At 44.7% G+C, this 23,771-nt stretch overlaps 1 protein-coding gene across 1 annotated transcript; it reads left to right on the top strand.

Annotated features, from left to right (window-relative positions):
- The first annotated feature begins 12,908 nt into the window (after window positions 1-12,908).
- C7h8orf76 (similar to human chromosome 8 open reading frame 76) lies at window positions 12,909-23,771 on the top strand. Its single transcript, NM_001025007.1, has 6 exons — window positions 12,909-13,077; window positions 15,157-15,252; window positions 16,054-16,197; window positions 18,029-18,465; window positions 21,558-21,690; window positions 23,448-23,771. Exons 1-6 carry the CDS (start codon window positions 12,961-12,963, stop codon window positions 23,643-23,645), a joined length of 1,125 nt encoding a protein of 374 aa, NP_001020178.1. The 5' UTR covers window positions 12,909-12,960; the 3' UTR covers window positions 23,646-23,771.

The raw sequence follows: 23,771 nt of genomic DNA, 5'->3' as shown, positions 1-23,771 counted from the left end.
TTGCTAATGTGGTCTGAGTTTTATTTGACAGTAATTTTAATGTTCTCAAGATCCAATCCTTGAAATGTCAAGGATTGGAGATGAAGGATTTGAATATATTTACATTACGTTTCTTTTGTGCTATGCTAACTTTGTATAGCTGCAAATAACTTCGTGATTTTCCCATCTCTCTGGTAGGCTGGGTGAAAGTCTGCTCTGATGTTTGCTAGCTTTTAAATAAATTTATTTGACAGTGCGAAAGAGCCTTTTTTCCTGGTTGACTATGTCTTTGAATACAAAATAAAAGTTAGCAATAATGAGCACTTTTGAGTGATTTTTTTCTATTGAGCCAGTTTTTTTTTAAATGTGGTAAAATATGCATAGTAGTTGCTGTTATAATTTTAAGTGTACAGTTTAATGGCACTAAATTATATTCACAGTGTTACACAACCATCACTGTAATTTCCCAAACTTTTTCATCACCCCATACAGAAATTTGTAACCATTAAGCAATAACTCCATATCCTTACTGTTGGTAACCTCTGGTCTACTTCCTGGCCTATGAATTTGCCTCCTCTTGATATTTCAAGTGAGTGGAAACACACAGGCTTTCCTTCTTCTTCTTCTTTTTTTTTTTTTTGGAGCTGAGGACTGAACCCAGGGCCTTGTGCTTGCTAGGCAAGCGCTCTACCACTGAGCTAAATCCCCAACCCCCAGGCTTTCCTTCTGTGTCTACCTTACTTCACTTGGCCTAATGCTTTCAAGGTCATCCATGTTGTAATGTATATCATAATGTTCCCTTTTGATGACTGAATCATAGTTCATCGCATAGTAATTTTTGACTATCCCCTCATCTGTTGATGGACACTTGGGATGTTTCCCTCTTCAGGTTCTTGTGACTAATGTTGCAATGCTTAACTCTGGCCTGTAAGTCTTTTTGAGTCCCTGTTTTTAGTTCTTTAGTTATTACATTTTGGAGTAGTACTCTTATTTATATGATGAATTCTATGTTTAATATTTTTAAGATAAAAATTTAAGTCCATCCCAGACTGGTAGTCCAACTTACTGTATTACTCAGGCTTGCTTTGAACCCACAATCCTTTTTTTTTTTTTAACATTCTTTTCTTTTATTGGATTTTTTTATTTACATTTCAAATGTTATCCCCTTTCCGGGTTTTCCCTCCAGAAACCTGCGATCTCCCCCTGCTTCTATGAGGGTGCTGCCCCTCCTACCTCCCTGCCTTGGCATTCCCCTACACTGGGGCATCGAGCCTTGACAGGATCAAAGGCCTTTCCTCCCATTGATGCCCTATCCTCTGCTACATATGCGGCTGGAGCCATAGGTCCGTCCCTGTGTACTCTTGGGATGGTCATTTAGTCCCTGAGAGCTCTGAACGGTCTGATTGGTTGATATTGTTGTTCTTTCCTATGAGGTTGCAAACCCCTTCAGTTCCTTCAGTCCTTTAACTCTTCCACTGGGGACCCGTTCTCAGTTCAGTAGTTGGCTGTGAGCATCCGCCCCTGTATTTGTCATGCTCTGGCAGAGCCTCTCAGGAGACATCCATATCAGGCTCCTGTCAGCAAGCACTTCTTGGCATACGCAATGTTGTCTTGGTTTGGTGGCTGTATATGGGATGGATCGCCAGATTGGGCAGTCTCTGGATGGCCTTTCCTTCAGTCTCTGCAACACACTTTGTCCCCATATTTCCTCCTGTGAGTATTTTTGTTCCTCCTTCTAAGAAGGACTGAAGCATCCACACTTTGGTTTTCCTTTTTCTTGAGCTTCATGTGGTCTCTGAATTGAGGCAACCAAGTCACAAAAGAACACACATGGTATGCACTTACTGATAAGTGGATATTAGCCCAAAAGCTCGGAATACCCACAATCTTATTATTTCCTCATTCTGAGTGCTAGAATTACAGGACTGTACCACTACCCCTGGTGGCATAATTGGTTAACTTTCTGAGAAACCATCAACCCATTTACAATGCCAAAATGCTTCCCACAGAATCTTATGCATTTCACATATCACCAGCATCATAAAAGGGTTCCATTTTCTCACATCTTTTCCCATTGCATTGTATAGTTAACATAAAGTAGGGAACAAAATGATAGCCATCTTGGATGTGAAGTATATCATTGTGGTTTTGATTGGCATTTTCATAATGACATCATCTTTTCATATGGTGATGACCATTTGTATACCTTTCTTGGTTAATGTTCGTTCAAGTCATTTGCCTGGCTTTTAATTGGGTTATTCATTTGTTGAGTTCTAGAAATTCTTTGTATAATCTGGTGTTACAGTCTTATCTGAGACACAGTTTGTAAATATAGTCAGTCCTCATTATTTGTGGATTCTGTATATGCAAATGCTCCTACTCATTAGAATTTACTTGCAAACCCCAATTCAATACTTGATGCCCATTTGTGGCTATTCGTCTGTGTGCACAGAATAGCAAAACATCTGTGCTGTCCGAACACATTCCCAACTGAGGTCCACTAGGTGGCATTCACCTCTCCTAATGCAAAGAAACACTTCATAGTGTACTGTTGGTTATGGTTAGTATTTTTGTGCTTCTTTCCCCCTTGCTGATTTCATTGTTTGCTTTAAATGTAAGGCTGGGTTGCTGCCTAGTGTGGTGAGTCTGCCTTGTGCCCTGTGGGGAAATGCATGCTAGCTAAGCTTATTCCAGTAGAGCTACCATGCTGCTGGCCATTAATTCAGTGCTAATTAATCGACAGAGCATGTTAACTGAGGTATCTGTAAACAGAAATGCATAAACAAGTTTAGGGATTAATTGATGAAAATATGAAAGGGCCAGAGGCTTGCATTGTGTTTTTCTGGTTTGTTGTCTGAAACTGTCTTAATGTAACCCAGGCAGAAACCACGTAGCTAAGGAAGACCTGAGTTCTTCATCCTCCTTGCCCTGTTCTCAAGTTCTGGATTAAAGGCATGTATCATCCCATCTTCTTGTTCAGTATTTTCAAGATTTATTTTATTAGATTTTTATATATGTGTGTATGTCTTGATATGGGGTGTATACCTGAGTGCAGGTGCCCTAGGAGGTCAGGGACATTAAATTTCCTGGAGCTGGAATTATAGGCAGTTGTGAATACTTGGAACTGAACTCAGGTTTTCTAAAAGAGAAGTACATCTTCCAGCCTCTATTCAGGATTTCCTTTTCCTTTCTTCCCTCCCCCTCCCTTTCTCCCCTCCCTCCCCTCCCTCCCTTCCTCCCCTCCCTCCCCCTCTCCTTCTCTTCCTCCCTCCCTCTTTCTTTTTTGGTTTTTTGAGACAGGGTTTTTCTGTGTAGTCCTAGCTATCCTGGAACTCATTTGCCTGCCTCTCTGCCACACAGTGTGCTTTTGTGGAACATAACCACTGAGAACTATGAAAAATGGTTATAATTTTCCCATTGTGTTAGTTGTATTTTCACTTTATTAGTAATACATAAATTTAACATTTTTATGAGTCTAATTTTCATTTTTTATTATAGCTTATGCTTTTAATATCACATTTAAAAGGTGCCAATTTCTATTTTTCTTAAGTGTTTTGTGATTTGGGGTCTTATATTTAGGTTCTTAAATCATTTCTAGTTAGTTTTATATATCATTTAGCTCAGTGGTAGAGCGCTTGCCTAGCAAGTGCAAGGCCCTGGGTTCGGTCCCCAGCTCCGAAAAAAAAAAAGTTTTATATATCATATGAATAAGATGTCCAATTTCATATTTTTCTTTACAAACTTTAGCTTATAAAACAATGGACTTTAATGTGATGATCTCTTCTTAATTGTTTATTTGTTTAGTGCACACATTGGTGCCTATATAGAGGATACCTTTTGGGAGTCAGTTCTCTCCTTCTACTCTGTGGGTCCCAGTGTTTGAAGTATGGTCATCAGACTTAGCAGCAAGTGCCTTTTCCAGCTGAACCCTCTTGCTAGCCCTATTATGACATTTCCTTAGTATAATATCATTATATCTTGTTCTGTCCTGCACTCATACTTCTTTCCCACTATTGCTGGACCTCTTCCCACAGATGGCCCATTTTCTCTTTTCATGCCACATGTATATTTAAACCTACATTTCATACCCTTTCTTTTCCCAGTAGATCTTTTCCTTCCCACTTGTAGTCCCCCTCTACTTTTATGCTATCTATGCATTAGATTTCACTTATGAGAGACAGATGCAATGTTTGCTCGAGCCTAGCTTGTTTTACCTAACATGTTCCATTCATTTTCATTCTTTTCTACAGCCCAATAAAGCTCAACTGTATCTCTGTCACATTTTTAATGGTTTATCTGTTGATGACTATCTAGGCTGGCTGCATAACTTGGCTATTGTGAACAGAACAGCAATAAGCATTGGTGTTCTGTGGTATGTTGACTTAGATTTCTCTAGGTTATACCGAGGAATGATTTATGGTACTTATTATATTTCTTTAAAAATCAACCTGTCTCCCCGTGTGTGTGTGTGTGTGTGTGTGTGTGTGTTTGTGTGTGTGTGTGTGTGTGTGCATTTGCCATGCATGTACGTATGCAGGCATGCGCCATGCCATGTATGTGTGGAGGTCAAAGGACACCTCATAGGAGTTGGTTCTTTCCTGCCACTTTTGTGGAATCCAGGGAACATGGCTTGGGTTGCCATTCCTGTGTTCAGTAAACACTTGCACCCATTGACCATCCTGCAGACTACACAGGTCAGGGTTTTAAGGAATTTTCTTAATGATATCCAGAGTGCCTGCACTGATTTATAGTCCCACCAGCAGTCCTTCCCCCCACATGCTCACAAGCATATGCTGTTTTCCTTTTGAAAAATTATTCATGTATGTGTACACTGCAGGCATCTTCCTCAATTGATCTTTTTTTCCTTAAATGTATGGGTGAACTGGGCTTGATGACACACACATTTAATCCCAGCACTAAGGAGACAGAAGCAGGCAGATTTGAGTTGGAGGCCAGCCTGGTCTATAAATGAGTTTCAGGACAGCCTGAGCTATTCAGAGAAGCCTGGTCATGAAACAAAACAAAACACAAAGTTAATAAATACGGATGTGTGTGTCTTACCTGCATCTGTGTAAATCACTAGTGCCCCTGGAGGCCAGTATCCTGGAACTGGAATTATAGACAGTTGTTTGCTGTCATATGGGTGCTACAAATCAAACCCAGGATCTTCGTGATAGCCAGTGCTCCTAACCACTGAACTACTAAACACATGTTTTAGTGATAATGGTCCTTTCAGCAAAGATGAAATGGAATCTCAATGTTTATATTTATGTGATGAATAAAGATGTTGTTTGTTTCATTTTTAGAATCTTTAAATTCTAGGTACTGATTCTGTCAGATGTCTGGTTGGCAAAGATTTTCTCTGTGGACTGTCTCAAATTCTGCTGCTGGCTTGTGTTGTGCGGAAGCTTTTTTATCTTCATGCAATCCATCTGTCAGTTCTTGAGATTATGTCCTTAGCTACTGGAGTTGTTTGTTTTTGAGACAAGGTTTCTCTGTACAACCCTGATTGTCTTAGAACTCAATTTGTAGACCCAGCTAGCCTGGAACTCACAGAGATCTACCTGCCTCTTATATCCTGAGTACTGGGATTAAAGGCATGTGCCACCACACTCTGATGCTACTGGAATTCTTTTCAGAAAGTTTGTGCCTATTCATCTGTCTTGAAGTTGTGTCTATAGTCTCAGAGTTTTATTGTATCTTTGTGTGTATGTGTGCACTTTTATGTGTTTGTGTGTGTAGGCATCTTCCTAAATCACTTTCCCATGTTTATCTTTTTTCAAAAATTTTCCTACATATTTAATTTGTGAGTGCATGCACACATAAGCTATAGTGCACATGAGGCCAAAGGACAACTTACATGCACCCTCTCCTTTTTCCATGTAGGTCTAGTGCTGGAGGTCAAACTTAGGAACTAATGCTTTGGAAGAATTCTACCAAAGAAGCCATCTCCCCTGACCCACATTAAGGACCCTGATACATCTTAACTTGTGTGTGTTTGTGTGTGTGTGTGTGTGTGTGTGTGTGTGTGTGTGTGTGTATGCCTGCAGGGTAAGAGATAATCTAATTCTTATACATGCAGATATCTAATTTTCCTGACTACTTCTAATTTTTTGATGATAATCTAATTGTTTTAGAACCACCTATAAAAGCAACTATTTTCCCCCATTGAACAAACTTTGTACTCTGGTCAAAAATTATTTTTTGTGAGATGGGTTTCTCTGTGTATCCCTGACTGTCTTGGAACTTACTCTGTACACAAGACTGGCCTGGAATTCACAGAGATCCTCCTGCCTCTGCCTCCAAAATGCTGGGATTAAAGGTGTGTACCGCCACTGCCCTGCAATTGGTTATATTCTTGAAGGCTTATTTTCTGGACTCTTAATTCTGTCCTATTGGTATATATTTCTGTCCTTAAGCTAGATCAGTATCATTTAGAGTTTTGTAGATTTGCAATGAGTTTTGAAATCAAGACTATGAGTCTTACAACTGCTTTTAAAGCTTTTCTTTGGGGGCCTGCAAGATGGCTCAGTGGATAAAGGAACTTGCTGCCAGTGCTGACCACCTGAGTTTGAGCCCCAGGACCACATGGTGCAAAGAGAGAACCAATTCTTACAATTTGAAAGGTTTAATGAGAGAAGAGAGGAGAGGAAAGGCCGGCCATAGCATGTGGAGGGAAGGGGTTGGGAGGTAGAAAAAAGGGACAGGGAAGAGGGGAAGAGCAGGGTAGAGAAGAGAACAAAGAGAATGAGGAGGGGGGCAAACAGCCCCCTTTATAGTCAGGCACAGCTGGCTGTTGCCAGGCAACTGTGGGGCGGAGTGTACCTGGCTGTTCCCAGGTAGCTGTGGGGGTGGAGCTTAGACAGAATACCAACACTTTGTACATGACCTTCCCCCCGACAAATAAATAAATTTTTTTGTTTAGGGGTTGCCATTCTGTTTAGCACCCTTTCCAATTCCATGTGAATGTGAGGATTGGCTTTTCCATTGTAAACAGACAGTTGAACATTTGATAGTATGTTGATTCTGTACATTTCTTTGGGTAGCAGTAACATGTTAATGATTTGACTTCCTGTCCATAAAGGGGGTATTTGTCATTCTGGGTATTTGGTCTTATGTAATTTCTTTCAGGAATGTTTCATAGTTTTCAGTGTGCAATTGACTAAATTTATTCCTATATATTTTATTCTGTTAGAACTTGATATTAATATAATTGCTTTCCCTTTTAATTAGTTTTATTTGTGTGTGTGTGTGTGTGTGTGTGTACATGTGTGTCTGGTGCCTGCTAAACACTACTAATTAGTATGGGTGCTAGTAACTGGACTTGGGTCCTCTAGAGGAGTAGTACATGATTCTAATTGGTAAGTCATTTCTCCAGCCTCTGGAATTACTTTGTTTTGAATTGGCCATTGCTGATGTATAAAAACAAGTCATTCTTGTATGATGTGGTAAATTGCAGTTGTGCCCAATTTACCTATCAGATCTACCAGCTTTCTTATGGGAAAGAGAGAAACAAGAAAGACAAAACAGGAAGGGGACTTTTTTGGCAATGTGTTTTTATGTAATACTTAAAATAAAATTTATTTTAAAATTACAAAAGAAGAAATGAAGGAGCACTCTGACGTCTAGCCAGGCCTGGACTAAGCCAGGAACCAATCCAAACTAACAGCTAAGTATCTTCCTGTGTCTTTTCTGCACATGCATCTTGCTCTGAGAATGTGCATAGCTTTCTAAATTCTCCCCAAAGCACAAGCACTTTTTAATTTTCAAAGAATCTCTCCTATTCTTTCCTCTCAGGCTTTGTGATAAGCTTTGATCTTGACTTTGTCTTTGACTTGTTATGACCCAAGACTTTGAAAGTTGGTAGATTTTTTGTTTGTTTTTGTTTTGTTTTGCAATGCTTTCAAACAATGCCCACTGCTTTTTAGTCAAAATTCCAGGTTATACAAAGCAAATGGATATTTTATAAGTCCTTCAGCAGCCCCCTGGCACGTTAGAACAGACACACCTAATAATTTGTACTGAGGTTTCTTTGCATTTTCTCGATGTAGAGGGTAGGGCTGTACACATGGACTAAATAGTCTTTGTCTCCCTATGAAATAGAACTTCCACGAGAGCAAGGATCTTTTTTTTTTTTTTTTTTTTTTTGGTTCTTTTTTTTTTTTTTTTTCGGAGCTGGGGACCGAACCCAGGGCCTTGCGCTTCCTAGGTAAGCGCAGGATCTTTTAAAATATAATTTTTTCCTTTTGTGTTTGTCAGTATCCACACTGTGTGGGTAGGTATGGAAGTGGCCAGAAAAGGGCACCAGACACCCTGGAGCTAGAGTTCCAGGTAGCTTGGAGCTGCCTGATGTGGGTGCTGGGAATGGAATGTTCTTCATGGCTGAGCCATCTCTCTGGGATCTTAACTAATTTACCACTGCATGCTCCATTCTGACAACAGGACTTTTCTTAAAGCAGATAAATACAGATTTTAGTTGAATCAATGAACAACTATTAAAAACTGCAGAGTATGAGAAATGTATGTTGGCAAATTACTCATGACTACTAATGGGATAGCACTCATGCCAGAGTAGAAGGGACAGATTTTAGCAAAAGAAACATACAGAAAAGCCAGCAAGACAGCTTATTGGATTAAAGCATTGGCAACTAAGCCAGATTACCTGCGTTTGAGCCATGAGGTAGAAGGAGGAACTAACAATGTAAGTTGTCTTCTGATTGCTATATGTGTGCACTGTGGCATTTGCTCCCCACTCAGATAAATAGATCAATGTATTTTTTTAATTTTAAAGAAAGAAGATGGAAAAGTGGAAAAAATATTTATACATCTCTATAGAGCCAACAAGGTAGCTCAAAGGAGAATCACTTGGTTTCATGGATGACAGAGGGCACTTTTAGATTAGTAACTCCGCATTGCCCATCCAGCTTGTTAGTTACTTTCTGGTCACTGAGTTACTTTCTGGTCACTGTGAAGCAGAACAAGTAACAAGGGAGCAATATGTTATTTGGGCTCATGGTCCCAGAGGGATTTCAGTTTGTTGTGGCAAGGGCAGCATTATACCATACATGTCTGAGAGTTGGGCTGGATGTGTTTTTCACATCTTTTTTTTTTTTCTATTTTTTTTTTTTATTAACTTGAGTATTTCTTATATACATTTCAAGTGTTATTCCCTTTCCCGGTATCCGGGCAAACATCCCCCTCCCCCCTCCCCTTCCTTATGGGTGTTCCCCTCCCAACCCTCCCCCCATTGCCGCCCTCCCCCCACCAGTCTAGTTCACTGGGGGTTCAGTCTTAGCAGGACCCAGGGCTTCCCCTTCCACTGGTGCTCTTACTAGGATATTCATTGCTACCTATGAGGTCAGAGTCCAGGGTCAGTCCATGTATAGTCTTTGGGTAGGGGCTTAGTCCCTGGAAGCTCTGGTTGCTTGGCATTGTTGTACATATGGAGTCTTTTTTCACATCTTAAGAGATCAGGGAGCAAAGGTTGGGCAGGGATCTAAAGCAGATACACTGTTGAGGGGCCTGCCTCAGTGGACTACTTCCTCCAGTCAGTCCCAACTTCCTAAAGGCTCTGGAGCCTCCCAGACAAGCTGGGGACTGAGCATTTAAAGGATGGGCTGTGGGATACATCTCACGTTCAAACCTTGACAGCAACACAGTATCAAAATATGTAACTAAGTAACCCGATGGTGTCCATGTTTACCGTCTGTCTTCCCTACTTTAGTGTGTTCTCTACATGAGCACAGAGCTGCATGCACTGGCCCTCAGACACACAGAATGAGGCAGAGAATCCACGAATGAATATGGTGTGGCAAGCCTATTTTAGATTAATTCACTCAGCAGCAGTCAGGGATGACTGGATGCCAGACACTGCTCACATAGAGGTGAGTGACCCAGTCCAGGTTTAAATGAGCTCATGGTCTACTGTGACTGACACATGAACATTAGACACCCCTAAAAATATTTAGCCTCAACCCCAGCCTCTGGAAATGCAAAGTGTCCTGGACATGGTGGTGTGTGAACCTAGAGCCATGGGAACCAGGTTAAGGGGAGGGGAGGTTAGCAAAGAATTCTGCCGAAAAAAAGAAAAAAAAAAGCAAAGAATTCTGGGACTCAGTCAGATAGATAAAAGACACGGGGGATATGGTGGCTTCCTGATAAGTGGTACTTGGTCAGGACAAGGGGGATTACAAGAGGAGGGAGAGGGGCTGGGGATTTAGCTCAGTGGTAGAGCGCTTACCTAGGAAGCTCAAGGCCCTGGGTTCGGTCCCCAGCTCCGAAAAGAAGAACCAAAAAAAAAAAAAAAAAAAAAGAGGAGGGAGAAACTGAGGGCAGACTGGCTAGGGAGCAGGGTTCATTTAAGGTCATGGGCTGCAGGGAGGGTAGGCTCATGGTCTCCCCTGGGGAGACACTTTCACAGGGAAACATTGGCTACATTGGCTCTACTGTCCCCAGATCACAGGCAGGACACCAATGTGCGAGCCATGGCTGGAAAGTACTCTGCTTACCTTTCTGGATGCCAGTCCTTTACAATCACCCATCCATTGAACAGGCATTGATTAAGCTGCTCTGGCCAAGGCCTATCTGGGAGCTAGGTTTACACGCCTGAAGAAGACAGTCTCTAACCTCCTTACCGCTGTCTACAGTGTGTGGGAATGTCACAATGGGGGAGCAGCAGCAAGAAATGTTGCCTGAGAAGGTGGCTGCTGCCTTGTGATGGGCAACTCAAATGGGCACCTCAATAAAAATTATGATTTTTATAGCTTTCGAGCTATAGAAACAGATTTTTAAAAATCGCAACCATTTAAAAATCACAACCACTCAGTTTGATAGTTGCAGAAATCCTTTTAACACAGTGGTTCTCAACCTGTGGGTAACAACCTTTGGCAAATCTGTATCTCCAAAAATATTTACATTACAGTTCATAACAGTAGCAAAATTATATTAATAATTTTATGATTGGGGTCGCCACAGCATGAGGAAATGTATTAAAGGGCTTCAGCATCAGGCAAGTGAGAACCACTGCCCTAATACCTGTAATTTCTACGCTTACAGAGTAAATTTAACTGTTTCAGTGTCTAAAGCCCTCTCACTTTATTGGTTTACGGTCTTGAGGCTTATTAAGTGAGGCTGTGCTTTGCCGCTCTGATTCCCAGGCCCTCAACTGCAATAGGGGATTTTTTTAAAGGTCCTAATTCTAACTACAGTTTGCTATCCATCATGCTTCCTGGGGTCCTAATAGCTACATTCTCACTTTCAGCTGGAGTTCTAGCACAGGAGGCAATGCTGTTAGACGCAAGCTGGGGACAAGCCTGGCTTGGTTGTTATGTAAGATTTAGGCTCAACTTTTCAAACGAAAGGGAAGCAATTATTACTCAATAATTTCTCTTTGTAGACAAATACGCCATGATTGTGGGAGTAAAGTAAGCAAGGAGGCTCTTTTGGCAAAAGGTTGGAAACGACCGAGCCCAGGAATCTTGAGTCCAAAGGGCAAAGAACGCCCACTTACCCACATGCAGCGCTAAAACAACCTGCTGCCATTTTAGCACATGCTCCAGCTCAGCTGTCAGGCAGGAGGCTAGAGCTAGCAGGCCTCAGAGCAGGAGGGAGGAAATTCGGGGACCAAATATCTTTCATAAAGAAAAAGCTAGAAGTCCTCCCCCTTGCCTGCCTTTGCTCTGCTCTTACTCTGCTCCCGGAGCTGATTTTGAATAGCCCCACGTTGCCCCCTTCACCTTGCAAGCTTCATGTGCCTTATTTTAATCAATACCCATCTCATATACTGGGTTGCACAGCTAGTGAACCAAGGATCACAAAGCCAGATGCGTGTGGCTCTCGCAGTCCTTCAGTACTGTGCTGTGCTGCTGCCTGCTAAGACAGAGCGTACTGGAATTAGGGCAAATATATTCCTTCTTAGGACATAATTTTTTCTTGGTGATAGCATGGATTTTTTATACTTTTCTATAATATCCTAATTTTTTCAATAAGTATTGCATTTCTGATGACAAAACAAAACCCCCAAATATTAAAAATGGACTTCCCCTGGGTGAATCCCACAACAGCTACTGCCTGGAGGCTCCCAGGCTGGTGTCTTCCAGTGAGGCTACTTAATCCACAGCTAGGTTCCACATTTTGTGAGTGAGTCATGAGCAGATAAATTTTGAAACGTGGGGAGGTGGTTTAGGTTGCCCTGTATGAATCGTAGAGTAGAAAATAGAGCAGAAGAAAAAACCCAAGAAACAACTGGTGGAAGAGGAGCAAGTGTGAGGAAAAATGAAAAGCTTAATTACCAGCTTCTAATTAGTGCTGTATAACAAAGCCAGTGTTTTGTCCATGACCTTTACTTTCTAGAGTTAAAACATTACTTGAAAAGTCTCAAAATTATTCTGCTAGTCTTGATTAAGCCTTTAAATTTCTACGTCTAGTTTTTTTTATAAATGCATAAATAGTTCTGGTCTCTTCTTCAGAGACTCTGGGCTTTTGAACAAGTTACCCCACTTCTTCAAGCACAATTTTATAAAACAGGAATAACTGTGCTCTTCTCGCAGTTATTATTGGGAAAGAAAATGAAGAAGTAAAATGCAAAATAAAATGGGGATGAGAATACTGTCAGTGGACTGGTACTTACGAAGTTAACCCCACAGACCCCGACTTTTCGAGGTATTCAGGGAAAAAGTACTCTATCCAGCTTCTGACACAGAGAAGTCAAAACCTTTGTTGGGAGGTTCAGGTGGCCCTGGAGTCAAGTAAGAATTTCTGATCCATCACGAAATCCAGTTTGCGCAGCCGCTGAAAGACTACCACTCCCAGAATGCAACGCTCCGGCAGACAACGCACCGCTTCCGTGTTGGTCGCGCGCCGGTGCCGCTCTAGACTCTACTTAGTCTCGGTGCCTGGCTGCCGTCGCGCGGTTTGGAGGCTGGGTGATGGGCGTCGCTCTAGGCATAGCCTCGTTTCGAGGCCCGGTTTCACGCTCGCGCGATGGAGACCGGATGCTGGGTGCTGGGCGGCGAATTTGAGGATTCGGTGTTCGAGCAGAAGCCGGAGCGCCAGCCTGAGCCGCCCTCCTCCTATGGCGCCAAGCTCTGCGAGCCGCAGGTGAGACGGCTGTCCTCTTGCCACTCCTCACCCGAACCGGCTGCAGCAAGGTCCGCCACTGTCACTTTCCAGCCGCCCTGCAGTCTGAGGCTAGCAAGCCACCTCACTCTTCGAGCCTCCGGTTGTCTCTCCTGCAGGCCGGCCGGGGCTAGTATAATAAACCCCGCCGCTGCCCCCAGCCCTGCAGAAGTCCACAGTAGCATCCTTGCAGGCCTGTTGGCTGCCTAGAAGAATAAAATGGTTTCAAGCTAATTTTGTTTCATCATTTCCTAGTTAGATAATGAAAACTGAATAGATGTTTATATGTTATTGTTAAGACGTTGGGATGGCTAGTTATGTGACTAGTTGGTTGCAGAGTGCCGAACCTAACGATGGCTCAGATACCTCGTCTTGAGTGACACGTGTTTGAAGAATAGAATAATTTTCCCTACTGTTATGGCTCAGAAGGAGAGATATTAACTTAGCAAGCGTGGGAAGAGCCTTGATACTCAGTGAAGTCTGTTTCTCAAAATACAGTCAGGCCATTACAATGTTAAATGGACTGAGTCCGCCGAATTTAGAGAGACTTTCTTCAGCCACAGCAGGTTTTATTGAAAAAAAGAGTAGGAGATGGTTCTTTGGGGCTGGAAACGGGCATGCAGAAAACTTTTCATCCTTTTTTTTGTATTCTTTCTTGATAGTTATATCTCAATCTCACTTTATGTCCAGCGGGTTTAAGTCAGAAGAGGGAAGCCTTCCTTCAGATCCTCCAAATCTTTGTCTGGGATGCACAGAAGCCTGCCTCCAGTTAAAATTTCCTGTGCTCTGTGTGCTCTGTGTGCTCTGTGTGCCTTTGTAGCATTCTCACAGTAGCACCATCGCCATGATCACAGACTCCTACATCTTGTGCATAGCATTGTCAGTCCCTCTTCACTCCCAATTGCTCTAAAAGAAAGCAGATATCGCCTCAGAGGCACTGGAACTGCATCAGGTGACTCTCATTTCCAGTAACTTCGCTGTGGTTGAAGACGGGTGCTTTTATTTTTGTTTAAACAAATTTGTTATTGACATGTTTTTACTTATGATCATTACAATTTTTTTTTAAAAAACACATTCATTTATGTGTGTGTGTTGGTAAGAGCCATGACACTGTGTCATGGGGACAAATTGCAGGTGTTGATTCTTTCCTTCCGCCACACGGGGCCCATAGAGCAAAGTCAGGTTGTCCAACTTAGTGACAGGTGCCTTTACCCACCGAGCCATCTCACTGACTAATTGTGATCATTTTAATAAAAGTGGTCCATCAGAGATGGTTCAGCAGGCAAAGTCACCTGCGGCAGAGTTTGATGACCTGTGTTCTGTCACCAGAACCGAAAGGGTAGAAGGAGAGAACCAACCAGCAGTTTATGGTCTGACTTCCACATGTGCACAGTAGCATGGATGTGCCTACATACATTGTATTTTTAAAAAAATTTTTTTTATTCTTTTTTTCGGAGCTGGGGACCGAACCCAGGGCCTTGCGCTTGCTAGGCAAGTGCTCTACCACTGAGCTAAATCCCCAACCCCTAAAATGTTTTTTTTAAAAATCTGGGCCATCGTTAAGGTTGTCCTTGGTGGCTGGGGCAGTGGCTCAGTGGGTGAAATGCTTGGTGCCCAGCATGAGGACCTGAGTTCAGACTCCTAGCACTCATGTAAAACCTGGGTAGCTGGGAGCTTGCAGGTAGCCGTTCTGGTAAGCTTCAGTTTCAGTGAGAGACCATGTCTTAGAAAACAAGATGGCGGCTGATAGAGACAGCTGGCGTTGATCTCTGGCCCTCACGTCACACAGGCACAGGCGCACACACATTTACTGCACATTCAAACATGTATCAATTAGTCTGATGTGACCACACGGGTCTGTAGTCTCAGCACTTGGAGGGTGTGCAATGAGACACTGTTTTAAAAAACAAAATGTAGCCATTCCGCTTTGCCTTGAGTCTCATCCTGATGACGTGTGTCCTTGACGTTTAGAAGGGTGCATCATGGGAAAGTGCCTTTGACCATGATGTGGAAGAGCATACCTTCACTCTCCACCGTAAATGCTATCTTCTTGATTTCTAGTGGTTTTATGAAGAGACGGAAAGTAGCAACGATATTGAAGTTCTCACTCTCAAGAAATTCAGAGGGGACCTGGCGTACAGACGACAGGAATACGAGGTGGGAGTCAACACGAGTCAGACGCTGCTGCTCTAGCTGGGCTCTTGTCACCAATAGCACATGTAGAGAGCAATGTGCGTCAGGTTAGCAGCGTGCTTTGTGGGATGGATCTAGTCTATGGTGGTGCCTATAGATAATCTTAGACTCCTAAGTCTAGGCCTTTTCTACAGGGTCCGTATTACATTTTGTTTTTTTTTCATAATTCCAACCAAAGCATGCTTTGAGGGTCCCTGTAGGTCTGCTTTCCTGGGTTTTGTATCCACTCACTTGTGAATCTCCAACATGTCACAGGAGCAGAATACCCCAACACATGCAAGAAAAGGGAAGGGTGAACAATTAGATGCCAGATTGTTTCATATACGTCATGTCACTTTTGGGTAAATATTAATAAGGTATATAGTTGGGCCTTAATCCCAACAGTTGGGAGGTGGAGGCAGAGCCAGGTGGTTCTCTGTGAGTTCAAGACCAGCCTAATTAATCTACATAGCACGCCCTATGCATGTGCACACACACGCCTCAAAGTCTCAGAAAAACCAGGACTCAAAGCCTGTTCTGTTTGCCTCTAGAATGTTCTAATACTGTGATACTTTCCATAGTTGGACTTTATAACCTGCCGCCATTCTGTCTCTACCTTTTAGAAAAATATCACAGTACTGGTTAAACAGTTAGGTCTCCCGTAGGTTAACGGAGGGGCCGGTTATACTACCACTTACTGCATAGGAAAATGTCATCTCTGTACTGGGTCCTTTCCTTTCCCCACCCCCTTCATGCCTTCCCTTCTTTCTTTTTAATAATTGCCAGAAAGCTCTGCAGGAGTACTCCAGTATCTCCAAACAGCTGCCATCTACCAATTTTGCCATGAAAAGGGATGTCCAAGAAGGCCAGGCTCGGTGTCTGGCTCACCTTGGGAGGCATGAGGAGGCCCTGGAGATAGCAGTGGACCTGGTGAGTGGCTCTGTTGCTTGTTCTCATACACTGTCCAGTACAAGGACAGGAAAACAAACCTTCCTGCTAGAAGCAGAATTGGTGGGCTGGGATTACAGAAAGAAACAATCAGCAGTGTAGTTACTGAAATGAAAGCATACAGCACTACGTGTGATTATTTTCTTGGAATAGTTTTCCTGTGCTAAGATGAGAATTATTGCCTAGAAATCTTATTTTCAGAAGTTTTACTTTTATGAGGGATATATACCCAGAGAGATAAGGATTGAGTGATTTTGTTCTAGATTTTTCAAAGATGTATTTTAATTTTTAATTATGTGTATATATGTGTGTGGGGCTAAGTGTGGGTATGGGCAGGTGCTAGGAGCGCAGAGTTACGGGATCTCCCTGGAGCTGTTGTGAGTTGCCCAGTGTGGGTGCTGGGAACCAGATCTGAGACCTCTGCAAGAGCAACAAATGCTGTTAATCACTGAATCATCTCTAGTCTCCATTGTTTTGTTATTGCAGTACTGGGAAAAATCCCTGAAACAGATTGAAATGGATTTTGATGTCCAAAGAGGGACATACTAACTATGCTCTCAAACCCTTGTTTATTAGCTTAGCATAGCTATCAACTTTAGATTATTATTCATATTATCAGAGTCATAGTCTAGAGGCCAGCATTCTGCTGCATGTCTGCAACTTTAGCAGAGGGAAGTCTGCTAGGAGCGTCACAAGTTCAAGGCCATCTGTCAAGGCTACATGATGTACGCACATACCCAGTTTTTCTTTTTCTTTAAAGCAGGAGTGGGGAGGGATTACAGTTGTGCAGCACCTGCGTCACACTTGACATGCACCTGCATTCCCAGTGGATTATAGACCACAGAAGAGTAGCTTCTAGGGATAATCCAGACATGATCTTATTAGATAAAAGGCATAATTAAAACAATGTTTTAAACACATTGTTTACGTGGTGGGGTGGGATACGTAGGGCAGAGCATTGTGGCAGGTAGAGGTGAGTGAGGTCAGCAGACAGTGGTGGGAGTCAGTTCTCCTGCCGTCACATGGGTTCCAGGGATGGAACACAGGTCATCCAGCTTGCAGCAAGTGTCTTTACACACGGAGCTACCTCCAAAAGGCCTGGCCTGACTTTAGAGATTTCGCTGATCCACAGCCATGCCTGTGGCAGACATGACACTGCGCTGTACTTGGAATCGAATCCAGGGCTCTTGTATGGTCTTTCTGGAAGGCTAAACCTTAAGCAGCAGAAACAGTAAAACCAGGTGTGCTCAGTGCTCAGGTAGGAATGGAATCACCAAATAAGTGACGTGGAATTATTTGATGTTTTTCCACTCGGTACAGGACTGTTGTGGGAACTCAGTGGGCATCCACTTCCACTGGTAACTTCGGGTGCACTTGACCCTCGGTTTAGTTCTGCAGGAGTGTGACCTGGGCAGCTGGGCTTTCCTTAGATTTCACATCAGGTTAAAGGTAATTTCACTCTGCCATCTGCTCTCTGTAGACTAACTTTGGAAAAGTGAACCCTTTCTCCTAACCCACAAGGTATTAGCCACATGCCGTTAAGGCAAGAGGTAATGACTCCCAGGGAGACAGCGAAAGGTTTTCTGATCAGAAGGAAACCCCTGTGCACCTCTGTGTACGTGGGCTCCAGCCATAGCTTTCGCGTGGATATGGTTCAAAACAGGAAATCTGCAGAGGGATTACGTTCACGTGACCCATGTAGCACTTACAAATGCTTCTGGTTTATAACATATACAACCTGGGCCTTTGGTTGCTCCCACCTTTATATGAAAACATTTTGTAGCTGAGGTTTCTTGCTTTTTCTTTTCCTCAGGAAAGCAAAGCAACCAACACAGAGCATCTGACCTCGGCGCTCTCCCTCCACCTGGCTATCTTTTCCCGAAGGCAGAGCTTGGAGAAGACCATTCTCTACCTGCAGAAGCTGATTTCTCTGCACCCTCTCAACCCTTGGAGCTGGTGTAAACTGGCAGAGGCATACCTGAGTCCAGGGCCAGACCTGCCAGCATTGGGTGAGTCACCTCAGGGACAGAAGAGTTCTGCTTCAAGTGACAAGGCTGTCAGGGCCTCCTCTGTACACTCGGGAACAGGCTGTCTGCCATTCCCTGCACCCTCACCTGACAGTGCAGTGTTCTCCGTGGAAGCAAGTGGCTGTGATACTCAGCAGGATATGCAGAATTGCCTGGCAGCACGGAGGGCAGCAGCACAGACGGAGGCCCAGAGGAAAGCATGTGCCGCTCTGATCCGCGCCAGGTAAGCAGAGAGAGCGTGTGTCAGCACACAGACGAGCCTGGGGAAAGACTGCTTATTTTATGTTATTTTTCAAGGGAGGACAGATTCCTTTAAATAAAATTTAAAGTTAGCATACATGGTATGTAGGGGTGAAGGAATCCCATACATGGCTGGTGAGAACTGAGACCAGTGCAGCCACCCAGATATCAGTGTGAAGCGGGGGCCTGCTGTGTACTGCTTCAATCCCAGCACCTGAGAGGCAGAAGCAGATAGACTCTGTGAGCCTGAGGCCAGCCTGGTCAACAGAGAGTTGACCTGCACAGCCAGGGCTGTGCAGAGAAACCCTGCCTCAAACAAACAAACACACTCCAAACCAAAAACGAAAAATATGACCCAGCCGTGCACCCCCGGGCACATGCCTGAAGCAGTCCGAGCCAGCATGCCACAGACATACTTGTACCTCCATGTTTGTCACTGTTCCAGTCACAGTGATTAAGGAATGGATTTCTAATGTCCTGTTAATACGAGAAAACTCAGCCATCTGGGAAATGAGTGCTAAACCACAACGGGACACGAACGAATATTAAAACGTTCACGATGCTGTTGGTAGAGGCCTGGAATCTCAGCACTTGGGGACCTGATGCAGGAGGCTTATGCTCACTATGCAGACCAGGCTGGCCTCTGGTTCATAAAGAGCCACCTGCCTCTGCCTCCTGAGGGCTGGAATCAAAGGTGTGTGCCACCATGCCTAGAGACTGTGTTGCTTTTATTCACAGATGCCAGACACTTGCTCCGTGCAAGGATCATAAAAAACCAAAACCGAGACTCTTATCCTTGCGACAGTCACTGTGTAGAGGAAAATACATGTAGCCAGGGACTGGCACCCAGCTGCTGAGGGCTGTGTCCCAGTGTGAGCAGAACATCGTGGAGCCCACCAAAGCGAAGAGCCCAGCCTTTCCGGGGCTGTGCTCCTGCTGAGTCCCCTAGGGACACCGAGTACTGGTGCTCCTTCATAGCATTCCGTGCGGTTTTCTGGGCTGCACATTGAGATCTGTTTATGACCCCAACGTCCTATGTCTGTGCAGTCCCTCGCTCTTTGTTGCCTTGCTCACTGGTTCGCTGTTTGTCAGGTGAGGAAGGTGTGCTCTTGTGTTGGTGACATACTGAGAGACAGCTTGACCAAAAGGCATAGAGCAGTCGCATGGTCTGGTGCTGTCCTGGGTAGGGTTTTTATTGCTGTGAAAAGATTATCTCCACCAAGGCAACCCTTACAAAGGCAAACTGGCTTACAGTCCATTATCCTCACGGCAGGGAACATGGGGCTGGAGGGGTAGCTGAGAATTCTTGGCAGGCAGCAGGAAGAGACAGGCACGGGCCTGACTTAGACTTCTGAAACCTCAAAGCCCACTCCCAGTGACATTTCCAACAGTTCCTAATGAGTGGTCACACCTACTCCAGCAAGGCCACAGGCCCTAATCCTTTGAAATAATGCCTCCCTGTGAGCCTTGGGGCCCATTCTCAGTCAGAGCAGCTCAAGTGGCAGGAGCTGCAATGTGGGAGAAGCTCAAGGGAGCTGTGAGCCGCAGTCCTGGCAAGGGGACTAGGAGGGCGTGAGTCAGATCTGGCTCTGGAGGACTCTGATTAATGGCTGATGCCGAGCTCATGGACCTGGACTGGTCTCGTGGCCAGCTGTCTGGCCTTGCACAGATTGTGGACTCTGAGCTCCAAGTCTTTATCTTACTTGATGGAGGAATGGGGAAATGCCTACTGCCCGAGGATGTGGAATTCAAGTCATCTCAGGCACCCACTGAAGCTGCATGGTCTGCAACAAGCAATTGGTAAATGACGGCTAAGAGCAGTTTCATTGTGTCTGGTTTCCTATTAGCTTGAGACTTTATCATTTTTGCTTGTGGGTTGATTTTGAGGCAGTGCTCACTGTGTAGCCAAGGCTGGCCTGGAACTTTTGTGCCTCTGTCTTCAGCCTTCCCAGTGCTGAATACGGCCCTGTGCTGCCGCCATGGCTTAGGTGTCTTAAAGATTCGATCCGTTCCTTGGAGGCCCAGAGAATATTCATAACCTTTGAATTGGACTGTGATCTGAGCTGTAATTCAGAGGGGGAAGGTGGACTAGAAGAAGCCATTTGGAGCTGTGGCCTGCAGTGGAGAAATGATGATCCCCAGGGATGGGGTCTGACCTGCAGTAGTGCACTGCAGTAAAAGTGGAGAATGTTGTCATCACAGTGTGGAGTAGATGGTGACCAGCTGAGTTATGGGGAGGATGGGGGAGGGGGAGGGAGAAGGAAGAAGAGGAGGAGGAGGAGGAAGAGGAGGAAGAGGAAGAGGAGGAAGAGGAGGAAGAGGAGGAGGAGGAAGAAGGGAAAGGAGGAGAAAGAGGAGGAGGAGAAAGAAGAGGAGCAGACTCTGAAGTATGCCCTAGGTGCAGGGTCAGATTGGGTGCTATTTGCTGAGGTGGAGGATACCAGTGGATGGGCAGGGCAGATTCAGGATACAAGGAATGAGTGACTCCCGCTTGATGTGCTGAGATCTTGATGTCTGTGGAGCATCCAGCTAGAACCCCTCATCAGGGAAAGAGGGCTGAACTCAGGTGAGAAGAATGAGTGGAGACACCAGGTTAGGATCACTGGGGACATTCATAGTAAGGAGTTGTGAAGTGGTTGTTCGAGGCTTGGCCCTGTTTAGTACTCACATGTGCCAGCAAAGCTAAGCAGAACTTGAGGTCCAGGCTCTGTGGAGACAGCAGATGCCAGCATCCCAGGAACAGCCTGTGTGGCTGGAGTGGCTTTGAACTTCTTGTCAGTGAGTGAATTGTGTTTGCTTTCAACCGCCTGCCTGCCTTTCCACTTTTGACACAGGCTCACTGTAGTCTGCTACCCTGATTCGATAGCTGTCTTGGCCCTCTGAGTCCCTGTCCTTTCTCAGTTGTAAAGGAAGGCAGCTTGTTCAGAACCGTTGGAACTCAGGGATGGCTCCAGTGAGGCCAGCAGGACTCGAAGCAGCTTAGTACCTGGCTCTGGATGGGCTCGTGCTCCCTGCTGCCCTGTGGCACAGGCCCCTGTAGCGGAGCCTCTCATACTGAGATTTCTGTTTCCTCAGGCTCTTGCTTCAGCTCGCCCAGTCCCAGCAAACATCATTCGCTTTGGAGAAGAACTTGAGGACTCAGCAGGAAATTGCACAGAAAGTGAAGGAGTTCAGCTTTAGGGAAGATACTTTGCTGTTGATGGAAGAGGTATGTATCCCCTCAGATTTATGTGGGGCAGCATCACAGGGACTTTGTGCTATTCCCATAGCAAAATAACACCAGATCTCATCTCATGCTCAAGTCCCTCTGTTTCCCCCTGCTGTGTGCCTCTGGGTTTCCCAAGTCACCAAAGTGGTCCTCCATCATTCACCTGCCCATACCTGCTTTCTTGTTCTCGTCAGTTAATTAGCTTCCTCACAGAGCATCCTAAGTAACATGCCCATTTTACTTGTTTCAATGTGGAGTTGACTGAGTAATAAGTTTTTTGCTGGAGATTGAGCCCAGGACCTTGTACATGCTAAGTAATCAGTGTACTCCGAGTCAGCCATGGTGCTGACCTTTAGACTAATGGGCAATTGTCCCCCTCTGAGCAGGCGTTTTATGTAGCTTCCTTCCTCTCCTAATAGCCAGAGATGGGGAAGATAGGCAGGGCTGGAATTGAGGCTTAGAGAGGTTGCAGCTGCCTGAGGTTAGGGCAACAGGCAGTGTAGACCAGCCGTGAGAAGTGTCCTCTCCTCTCTCCACTCTTTCTATAGCTGAAAACCAATTTTCCTCAATCCTGAAAAGCCATCCCTTGTGAGACATGTCATTATGATGCCATTTGCATGTGCCATGTCAGTTCACGATTTTAGAACACTGAATGCAAAGGTGTAGCATCTCAGAACTAATGAGTTAGAGACCAGCACTCGCTGACTGTGATCTGGGGCTGGGGAGGCGGGTGGATAAGAGCTCTTACACTGCAAGCACAACATGCGGACCTGTTCTAATCCCCAGCCTCCACATAGAAGCCAGGCATGGGAGCAAATGCCTGGACCCCTAGCACTGGGACAGAGATGGTAGGTCCTGTGAGCTGCTGGCTGGCCAGCCTAGCCAAACAGTCAGCAGCAAGAAGCCGCCTCGGGGAAATCAGGCAGGAAGTGACTCAAGAATTCCTCCTTTGGATTTGCTATGCACAAGCAAGGGCACATAGGTCCACACACACATGCGCACACAAGCATACACCACACATGTGTGCACACACACAAAGAGCCATTCTTTGTGCTTATAGTTTTCATGGCCACATTAGATGTCAAGGTCAGAGGAGCCTAAATTAGTACCTTGTTCCCTGCTGTCTAAGTGTAAATTCTCATGCTGTGAAAGCTTGTTAGGACTTCACTTTCCCCACTGCTGTTACTCATTACCGAAGGACCACTTACTGAGGTTACATAAAGGCTTCCTGGAACTTAATTTTGAGTGGTCTCATCAAATTCCAGGATTGAGTCTGTGTTGCTGCAGTTGTGATTGTGACCAGGAGGGGGCAGTGTTGTGCCTCTAGGGGGATGTGCTATGGCCCTGAGAGACCCTTGGTTGTGGAGGGTTGGATCTTTGCTGTCTTTGGACTTCTGGACAGTGTGGATTTGTGTCTCACATCTTACTCTGATCGAGCTCTGCTCCTACCTCTTCAGCCCTAGCCTCTCACCAGGAGGGAGAAGCCCACAGCTACACTGTCATCAGAACAGTCTTTGGCATAGAAAGGTTGATTCAGTGCTCCTCGGAGCCCAGGCGGGACAGCTGCCACCTTAGGACTCGGGATGAGAACAGAAACAAAGCTGGTGGCATCCCAGATAATGAAAACAGGGCTTCTCACCCTGCTCTGCACCTTCCCCAGGGCTTTAGTGTAAAAGGCTTTACAGCTGGTGAATAATCTGTCTTCCACCTCTGACTGGAGTAATGTTTTGTTTTTTCTTCTTCTTGTCCCGATACAGGCTATGGGGGAAGATATTGTACCAGAAAGGATAAAAGAGGAGCTTCATCCAGAGGTGCAGTGTGTGGGCCCCGCAGCCCTGACTGCCTCGGTGGCTGCGTCCTCCAAAGAATTTGAAGACAAGTGGTTCAGAAAGGTCAGAGACCATTTCAGCCCCTTGGAAAAGCAGTCGCATGTGGACATTCAGATCATGGCTTAGGAAACCATCCAGAACTGAGTATCCTTGTTTACTGACACAGTCTGTGCAATCATGGAAAACTAAAGCAAAGAGGAGTCTTTACGTTGTTTATAGAAATGTCTCCCAAGAAATTTCAGCTGTTGTGGA

The sequence above is a fragment of the Rattus norvegicus genome, chromosome 7 (genome assembly GCF_036323735.1).
Source record: "Rattus norvegicus strain BN/NHsdMcwi chromosome 7, GRCr8, whole genome shotgun sequence".
Taxonomy (NCBI): domain Eukaryota; kingdom Metazoa; phylum Chordata; class Mammalia; order Rodentia; family Muridae; genus Rattus; species Rattus norvegicus.
This window is presented reverse-complemented; position numbering and strand designations above follow the sequence as displayed.